Source organism: Ursus americanus, chromosome 6 (genome assembly GCF_024610735.1).
Source record: "Ursus americanus isolate L20-20 chromosome 6, mUrsAme1.1.p, whole genome shotgun sequence".
Taxonomy (NCBI): Eukaryota; Metazoa; Chordata; class Mammalia; order Carnivora; family Ursidae; genus Ursus; species Ursus americanus.
This window is the reverse complement of record NC_142132.1, coordinates 66,425,173-66,435,110: the sequence shown is the minus strand read 5'-3', so window position 1 is coordinate 66,435,110 and position 9,938 is coordinate 66,425,173. Positions and strand designations below refer to the sequence as shown.

Sequence of the window (9,938 nt, the reverse complement as noted above, 5' to 3'; positions counted from 1 at the left end):
GGAGTGTGGTGTCAAGGCCTACGCAGTCATTTTGGATCACGAAGGCACATCCTAGGTGGGTAGATCAACACGGTGGGAATATAGGTCTCTGGGGGGTGTGGAACCACCTTACTAGACTTGACCTCCAGACCCCTCTCATATGAGAGGAAAGTAAGCCTTCAGTTTGTTCAAATTACCGTTAGTTGGGGTCTTCTTTCACCAGCAGCCCGGCCTCTGAGCTAATAGAGTCCAGTGGCCCTGAATTCCAGCTGTTCACCAGAATCCAAGTTTAGCTTGAGTATCTGAGCACATTGGCCAGACTACACTTCCTACCTCCCTTGTAATTAGAGATGGCCATGGGTGACAGAACTCAAGCCATGGGAACATGAGTGGATTTTAGGACATGGTAGTGACTCCTTCATCCTCTTTGTCCTCTTCTTCGAGCTGGATGTCGACAAAAATAATGCCGGAGATGATGGTGGGATCACACACTAAAGGGAGCCAGAGTCCCTGAATCACTGTATGGATCAGGACTCCCTAACAACCAGAAACAACCACTGGGTCTAATCGTGTGAGGGAGAAAGAACATTCTAACATGCTTGACTTATTATCCGTTTGGAATCTCTTTGTTAAAGGAGTCTAGCCTTTCCTACCACGGGCTTACAGGGAAAGGCTAAGAAGCACAAGATAGAGAGTGTTGGGCCCTGGTTGTGAGCACTTCAGTTCTAAGTTCTAATTCCAGCAGAGGACTTGGAAGAGGAGCACTGATCAGGAAACCTGACCCAAAATCCTGTCATGCAGACAAGACAATCTGTCTGGCTGGGGGGAAATTACAGTTCAACGGACTCTTTGGTGATTATGATTCACTCCATGTTCACTGAGCAGCAACATAATGCAGACTGCACTTGCTGGCCGAGCTGAGCCCTCTGATATAGGGGTTCCTTGGCTGGCAGTGACCCAGGCACTGGGCAGAGCCCAGGGTTGAAAACTGAGAGAGCCTCAGGGAGCTCGAGACTGACCTTGCTGACTTTACTGGGGAGTTAAGCTAGAAGAAGCCTCTACAGGCAGGGCCCCAAAGTTCTTGCCAGGAATGAGCTAACTGTATGAGCACCAAACATGGTCAACAAACCAAATCAATATGGAAACCATGCCACTTACTGCATTTCAATTTAGAAACTTCTATAGGTCCAACAAAAGTATAGCATGGTGGTTAGTCTCCAAACCAGTTACTGCCATTCAAATCCTGACCCTGTGACCAGAAGCTAAACCAACTAGGCCGTCACTTCTCTGAGCTTCAGTTCACCCATCTATAAAATGGAAATCATTAACATAACTTCCTCAGAAGCCCATAGGGTTAAGGGAAGTAATGCATACAAAACATTAGCATGGGGGCGCCTGGTAGCTTAGTCAGTGAAATGTCTGCCTTCGACTCAGGTCATGATCTCGGGGTCGTGGGATCGAACCCCGCATCAGGCTCCTTGCAGGGAGCCTGCTTCTCCCTCTGCCCTTTCCCCTGTTCATGTGCTCTCTCTCTATCTCTGTCAAATAAATAAATAAAATCTTAAAAAAAAAACAAAACACTAGCATGAACCCTGGTATATGGTAAGCACTCAAAAGCCGCTACCTATCAATATTAAGGCCATAGTGTATGCCTTTAGTATACTTTAATTACAGCAAAAACACATCAACTCCACTGCTACCACTGACGGCATTAACATTGCTTATATAATCTCATTTTGGACAAAGACACCTATAAGCAGCCATTTGAAACCCAACCTTTTATAAGTAGAGTACCATCTGTGATCTATTTTGCACATATATACACAATAATATTTCAGATAAATACGCATGCCATTTACTTAGTAAACTGCAGGTCCTTTAAAAATTTAAGTGGATTTATGACCACTTGGTGTTATATTATCTCCTCAATCAATATTCACTCACTTATCCAGCAGATATCTGTGATGGACCCAGTAGCTGCCAGGCACTGGGCTGGGCTCTAGGAATGATCAGAACAAGATGGTAGGGTTCTCACCCTCCCAGAACTTATATTCCCGTGGGAGCACCAAAAAGGCCACTACTATTGTCATGGGAGGTCAGCAGCATTCTTGGGCAATGTATAGCAGTCTTAATGTTCAGAAAGTCAAAATCCTTGAGGTTATGTAAAGTTCTTCCCCTCTCTGTGATTCTCTTGTCCCATCAGATGCTGTCCAGTAATGGTTACTTGGCTCCTAAGGCCATCTTTAATATCACTTTCTTTGCCCGAATCTAAATATAGATGCTTCCTCCAAGGTCCTCACACGTCCTAGTATAAGAGAAACTTACCCCTGAACTAGGATGATCGGTAGGGGAATAAAGAGATAAAGAAAGGGGGGGTAATCAGAAGGGGGAATGAAGCATGAGAGACTATGGACTATGAGAAACAAACTGAGGGCTTCAGAGGGGAGGGGGTGGGGGAATGGGATAGACCAGTGATGGGTAGTAAGGAGGGCACGTATTGCATTGTGCACTGGGTGTTATACGCCAACTAATGAATCATCGAACTTTACATCGGAAACCGGGGATGTACTGTATGGTGACTAACATAATACAATAAAAAACATTTTAAAAAATTTTAAAAAATTAAAAAATTAAAAAAAAAAAAAGAGAGAAACTTACCCCTGAAAATCCCCAGTGTTTCACCTTTCCCTACCAATGTTTGCTCAATTGGGAGACACCTCTTCTGAAAAAGAAATTGAGATTTTCTGGAGATTTGTCTGTACCCTTTTGGATCTGCAAGTCTTTCTTTTTCCACAATCTCCTCCTTTCAGACAGGCAGCCTTCTGGGGGTGTCAGCACACCCTGCGGTGGTGCAACACAGGGCCAAATAATCCATGGACTGGAGGAAACCACAAGCAAGCAGACCTATGAATAGAAAATGACTTTTCAACTTTCAAAGCCAAGCAAATCTGGAACCAGCTACAGTGACAACGACAGTAGGTGACATTGTACCCTGGTGATCGAGAACCAGGTCAATAATTTAGCCAATGACCGTATCAGATGGAGAGTGGGCATGGATGAACTTAGGGGTCTTTTTTTTTTTTTTAAGATTTTATTTATTTGACAAAGAGAGAGAAAGCACAAGCAGGGGGAGCATGAGGCAGAGGGAGAGGGAGAAGCAGGCTCACCGAGCAGGAAGCCTGATGCGGGGCTTGATCTCAGGACCCCGGGATCATGACCTGAGCTGAAGGCAGATGCTTAATTACTGAGCCACCCAGGTGCCCTGAACTTAGTGGTCCTTTAAACCTGAGATGCTGACCTCAGGACTTCTGCATAGCAGGTGGAGAGAGGAGGAACACGGATCACCACAGAGCTAATCTGAAAAGTACAACTGATAGAAGCTAAAGGGTTAATGATGCTTTGCTTTGGGAAAGTACAAAAAGCACTGACCTTCCATAGGTCGACAGGTAACTGCCTGTCTTCAACGTAGACCTTTCCTGTTTGTTAGCCCATGGCAAAGCCTGGAAGGCAGAGAGCTCCCATCGATCCTGCTATTCCTGGAACTCTTGGCATTCCCACTTCCCAACCTCTAGAATCGGTGCTACTAATGACCTTCCCTGTGATGATTGACTCTGTGTGTGTGTGTGTGTGTGTGTGTGTGTGTGTGTGTGTGTGAGAGAGAGAGAGAGAGAGAGAGAGAGAGAGAGAGAGGTGGATAAACATTCACCTAATCTCTCAACTGACCCTGAATCATTAAATGACTCAGAATCCACAAGGAACTCTCTCATTCTATTCTGAAATCTCACTACCGAGCCCAGTGCACTGCACCATATTGCTGCTCTGTGAATGGCGAGCCTTGGGTAGCTCTCTATCATACCCTTGCGGGTTGGGGTGGGGTGTGGCAGGGTTCTGGCAGTTTATAGCACCTGCCCCACCTTGTCAGGAGTAAGGGCCTGAGGACCCCTCCTCTCCCTGCTACCTGGGGAGAGCCCTTATCAGCGGCAGCCAGGCGGTCCCGGGCTGGGCTCCCACACTCTGAAAAAATGCAGCATCATGAAGTGATCCCACTGTTTGTGATTCAGACTTCCCTGTTGTGCCTACATTTAAATTACTGTGTTATAACCAACTTGTATCGTCTGGTTATGATTTAAAGCCTACCAGCTTCAACTAATTAAAAAAACAATCTGGTGAGCTGAGGGGAAAAGTCTTGCTACATGGTTCACATTTGTGTGGTGGGCCCAAATTTATGTTTTCTTGGTGATGCCCATGGACACCCGAAGAGTCTGTGCTGTCCCAGAGTCCAGAGGAGTCGTTACCAGACACTTTAGGTCACTAATGGGTGGTTATGTGGGAGGGAAGTGAAGGTCTCTTCCTTAGTCACCAAGCACATCCTCACGTACTCCGCGTGTGCTGAGCACAGCGCCTTCCCAGCACCATGCAGAACAGGTTGTCCTAAGAGTGGGCCTGTCTCTCAGGGGCTTCTAGACTGGCTCAAGAGAAAAAACAAACACAGATGCAATGATGTGAGTAAAGTACTGGATTGCATCATGATGAAAATAAATGGAATAAAAACTGAACCATTGAAAACAGTGCTTCATGGGAGAGATGTGAGGAAAGTGTCTGCCCCCATCACAACATTCTTAGGGGCAGAGGCATCATTCCAACTCACGTCTACTTGGCAAGTGGGCAAAGAAGTGATGGGTAGTAAGGAGGGCACGTATTGCACGGTGCACTTGGTGTTATACGCAACTAATGAATCATCGAACTTTACATCAGAAACCAGGGATGTACTGTATGGTGACTAACATAATATAATAAACATTAAAAAAAAAGAAATTCAATACTGTTGAATCACTATATTGTACACCTGAAACTAATGTAACTCTGGGTTTAACTAACCAGAATTAAAGTAAAAACGTAAACAAAATTTAAAAAATAAAAATTTTAGGGACACCTGGTGGCTCAATCGATTAAGCATCCACCTTTGGCTCAGGTCATGATTTCAGGGTCCTGGGATCAAGTCCCACATTGGGCTCCCTGCTCAGCGGGGAGTCTGCTTCTCCCTCTACCTGCCATCTCCCCTGCTTGTACTCTCTCTCTCTCTGACAAATAAGTAAAATCTTTAAAAATAATAAATAAATAAATAAATAAATAAATAAATAAATAAATAAATAGATAAATAAATAAGTTAAAAAATCAAATAAAAGACCACACAGCCAGGATTCAAATCCAAGTCTTCCAGCTCTAAGATCTCTGTCCGTTTCACCACACCATATTTTACAGACGTGTCAGAAATTTAAATGGTCACTCTTCCTTCTGTTTGGAAGGGGTCCAAAAAGAGAGTTTCCGCTTTCTTTGACAGGACAGTTACATTTGTGGAATCCACATTATTGACCACAAGAGTGAGCAAAGCTGGACTTGCCAACTTACATGAGCCAATGTCTTCGTCCATAGCACACCACACAGCCCCTGCGACTTGGTCTCCCTCCTCTCCACTCTTGGGGATATCCTGAGGAAGCAGCCCCTTTGTACTTTCAGACCTTCTCTTCAATTTTCTTCTCCCCAAAGGAAACTTCCACAGGTTGGGACGAGCGACCACAGGTTCCATCTCATGTGTGCCACTTAGCCCACAACCACGTTTCTGTTCTCTCCCTCAGTTCTGATCGCTGTTCTGTTCCTTGGTCTACCAAACCATGTTTCGATTAGCAGTGGCAAGCACTGTACGCTCAGCAGTGGAACGGAGTGTGTGGAGTGGGTGGGCTCATTTGGAGCTGCCTGAAAATGGTGTGCATCTGTTTTCAAAATCTGTGGCTAAGGGTGTCCCATTTTTTACCCAAATTTTTCACCTTGTGACAGCTAACCCTTTTCTCTGCCTTCAGAGTTTAAATGGGGACTCTAATCAAAACTGTTCTTGCTATACAGTCTTCCAACTGATTAACTTTTACAAAAGCCTATATCCAAGGGGCAATTCAAGATGTTGTGTTGGCATTAGCTCAGTGTCTGAGGCTGTCTCCTTTTCCCTTATGTGTGCAATAAAAACTTTTATACTGCATGTTCAGAAGGGGAAAAAATAAATTACCCATAATAGGAAATTAAGAGGAACTGCCATGGAATTGCCATCATAAATTAGATAGGCCATCAGGAAAATATGATGGAATGGGCTGCTATGGAAAAGCTTATTTCTCTGGGTGCATTTATTTTTCATGAGTTTTTATTATTCAGTAGCTTTAGATTCAATCAATGTGCCTCCATCTGTCATAGATGGCCAGGGTTTTTTCCAGGAAGAATGGGGGGAGGCTGCCCACCCATACTCTGCCTGAAATCATGAAGGGATTTGTAGAAGAATGTTTTAAGAAACCAAAGAAGCGCTTGCCTCCAAGGAGCTGGTGCAAAGGCATTTTAATGAAGTTCCCAAAAAGCCAAGAGGAAATTTAGAAACTTATAGAACTGAAACAGGAAGCCTGTCTAAACTAATGAATCATCGAGCCTTACATCGAAAACCGGGGATGTACTGTATGGTGACTAACATAATATAATAAAAAATCATTATTAATAAAAAAAAAAAAGAATTAAAAAAAAAAAAAAAAGGAAGCCTGTCTATACAATAACTTTTGTTAGAACTTTCACCCAAGATGTGCCAGGTACGTTAGACTTATGGATTATTCTAGGTTTCTTTTTCTAGATTGTTTTTCTAGATTATTTCAGGTTCTTTAAAATTTAAACACCGCCAACAGAGTGTTAAACCAAGAGCTAAAGAAATTCTGCCAAGCCAAAGAAATGTCCTTGAGAGAACCATGCTCCCCTTGGCAATGCCTGCCTTGTGCCTCAAAGCCTGGAGAAGTAAGGGGTGGGGGGGGGGTCTTCTCTCCTTGGCCTTGGCTAGATTCATCTTGTGTTTTCCTGTCTCTGAAAATGATTGTGCTACCTTGAGAGACGTGGCTACCATTGCCACTCTCTCTAAGATGCTCCTTCACCAGGACGGGATATCCAGCACTCAAGAAGGCTTCTTCATCCTGTCTTATAGAAGATCCATCATCCCAGGTTACAAAGTACTGAAAGCGAAAGGCTACAGATGGAAAAATGGGTTATCAGAGAATGACAACTCTTCTTCCTCTTATGAAAGTTGTCTGGCTCACTGAGCTCATGGGGATGGTTGTTCCTGGGTCACCCAATACCCTGATTTTCATAGAGGTTTTTTTTTTTTCTTTTTACAGGGCATTGTACTTGGTGTTGTTGGGACAAAAATGATAACATTGCCACTGCCCTTAAAAGACTTTAGTACAATCATTAGCCATCAGAGAATCTCAAATCAAAACCACATTGAGATACCACCTTACGCCAGTTAGAATGGCAAAAATTGACAAGGCAGGAAACAACAATTGTTGGAGAGGATGTGGAGAAAGGGGATCCCTCCTACATTGTTGGTGGGAATGCAAGTTGGTACAGCCACTTTGGAAAACAGTGTGGAGGTCCCTTAAAAAGTTAAAAATTGAGCTACCCTATGGCCCAGCCATTGCACTACTGGGTATTTACCCCAAAGATACAGATGTAGTGAAGAGAAGGGCCATATACACCCCAATGTTCATAGCAGCATTGTGCACAATAGCTAAATCGTGGAAGGAGCCGAGTAGCCCTTCAACAGATGACTGGATTAAGACTATGTGGTCCATATATACAATGGAATATTACTCAGCCATCAAAAAGAACAATTTCTCAACATTTGCTGCAACATGGACGGGACTGGAGGAGATAATGCTAAGCGAAATAAGTCAAGCAGAGAAAGACAATTATGGTTTTACTCATTTATGGAACATAAGAAGTAGGAAGATAGGTAGGAGAAGAAAGGGAAGAAGAAGGGGGGGTAAACAGAAGGGGGAATGAACCATGAGAGACTATGGACTCTGGGAAACAAACTGAGGGTGTCAGAGGGCAGGGGGGTGGGGGAATGGGATAGGCTGGTGATGGGTATTAAGAAAGGCACATATTGCATGGAGCACTGGGTGTTATATGCAAGTAACGAATCATGGAACTTTACATTGAAAACTAGGAATGTACTGTATGGTGACTAACATAATATAATAAAAAATTATTATTTAAAAAATTATTAAACTGTAAATAAATAAAATCTTTAAAAAACAAACAAAAAAAACCACCCAAAACACAAATTTATTAAACTCTATACTTAAAAAAAAAAAAAAGACTTTGGTACAGAAGAAAATTTTAGATAAAATCCCAGGTTTTGATAAAAATAGGAAATCAGAACAAAACAAACAAACGAAAGAGCAATTTTGCAGTTCTCCCCTTCTCTCCAGCCCCTCCTCATATCTTACTTCTCTCTAACCTACTCCTGGCACTGTGGTGAAGCCTGGAAGACTTCTCTGATGACATGAGACAGAGTAACAAAGCCAAAGACCTAGCTTCAGAGGCAGGAGGCTTGAGGCCTGACTGCACCCACTGCGGGCCTCCTGGGCCTGGCAAGTCATCCAACAACCCTGGGTCTGCCTCAAAACTGGTTCGTTCTGCAATTCTGGTCTTTGTGAGTTTTTCTGTGAGGTTTTAATGTTCCTTATACATACATGTCAATCCCACCCTTGTATTGGGCCCTGTGTAACAGAAGGAGGAGCACACTTAGCCCCCCTCATTCACTCATTTATCCAACAAATATAAATCACCCATTATAATTTTTAATAGAAAAAAGATAAGGACAAGAAAGACAGCAGTTACTATAATCATATACAGAAAATGTACAGTAGTATCAGTCAGGATTCACAATCACAAACCAAGTACCCACTGAGTTTTATTTTAAAAGAAAGGGATTTATTTGAGGATGTGAGGGGCTTATAGACATTCTGCAGCCAGGAATAGGCCCAGCCACCCAGAAGGGCTGCTCTAGGAAAGCCTCCCCCCTCTCCCCAGTGGCAACCACTCCATCCTGGGCTCCAACCGCACAGTTCACACTGAAGGACCATGGGTCAGACACCAACAGCTGCCTCGGAAACAGGCAGGCCTTCCACAGACCCACTTGCCCAATGGTGGTGAATCCCATGGCCAATTAATAAAAAGACAAACGAAAACATCTTTGGAAAATCTTTTATCAAGAGCTGGTCTCCAATTTTCTTTGGAATTCAATTGGGAATACAGGAAACTTGTAACAGGCTATATCTTTTTAAAAATCACTGTAAAAAACATATTCATTGTTTTGGGGGGAGTTTAGGTTAAATACAAATGAAATGTTTAATTCATAGGAAAATATTTAAGAACTTTAAATGTATGTAGTAAAATATCCTCAAAATAAATATTACAAAATTTGAGAGAATTATAAAGCAAAAGGAAAGCTGTATTGTCATGATATGTGATTGAGCAATGCCATCAACGTGGAATCAACAACTGAATAAGAAAAATATCAAGCAGAACAATATGAAGTTAGGGCTGCTCTCGCCCTCCCCTCTTCTCTTGCACGTTCTGTCCGCCATTGCCATGGCGGGAGGCCTGTTCGCAGAGAGAGCGTGGACCAAGCGCCGTGTTGCTGAGGCCACCTGTGCAGTATGTAAACGTGGAAGATTTTGGCTGGCAGATGAGGGGATCTACTGTAGTTGCGGCTGCGCAGGACATGCCTCATTCGGAAGCTCCCTGGCTGATTAAACCCGCCACCCACCAATCTGGAGTAGCTCCTCTTCCTTCCGTCTCTCCCTTACCCTCTGTGTAGGTGGGTCAGTTTGAGAACCAAAAGGGAACTGTAAGGAATAAAGAGGGAGTCCTTTATTCCCTTCTCATGGGGGAGACTAAGTTACATTCCCTTATCTGCGCTCTCAGAAGTTTAAGCTGCACGTAGCTGCCGACTCCAGGCTTCAGATGAAAAGCAACAGCCTTCCTCAAGCCAGCGCATTGACTTTCTCTCAGTGGGCTGTTAAACCCGGACCCTGGGTTCCCTGGAGCACCCCTAAGCAAACCAGACCAGTTAGGCAAGGTTTTGAAAAGCC

General features: G+C 43.6%; 1 protein-coding gene across 2 annotated transcripts in view; it reads right to left on the bottom strand.

The window, feature by feature from the left end:
- Positions 1–2,632: 2,632 nt before the first annotated feature.
- URB2 (URB2 ribosome biogenesis homolog) overlaps positions 2,633–9,938 on the bottom strand; it is a 141,219-nt gene continuing 133,913 nt past the window's right edge. For both annotated transcript variants that reach the window (XM_045783124.2, XM_045783123.2), the window contains exon 10: positions 2,633–2,883. In XM_045783124.2, coding sequence (XP_045639080.2) covers positions 2,668–2,883 — 216 coding nt within the window. In that variant the 3' untranslated portion in view covers positions 2,633–2,667. The remainder of the gene's footprint in view (positions 2,884–9,938) is intronic.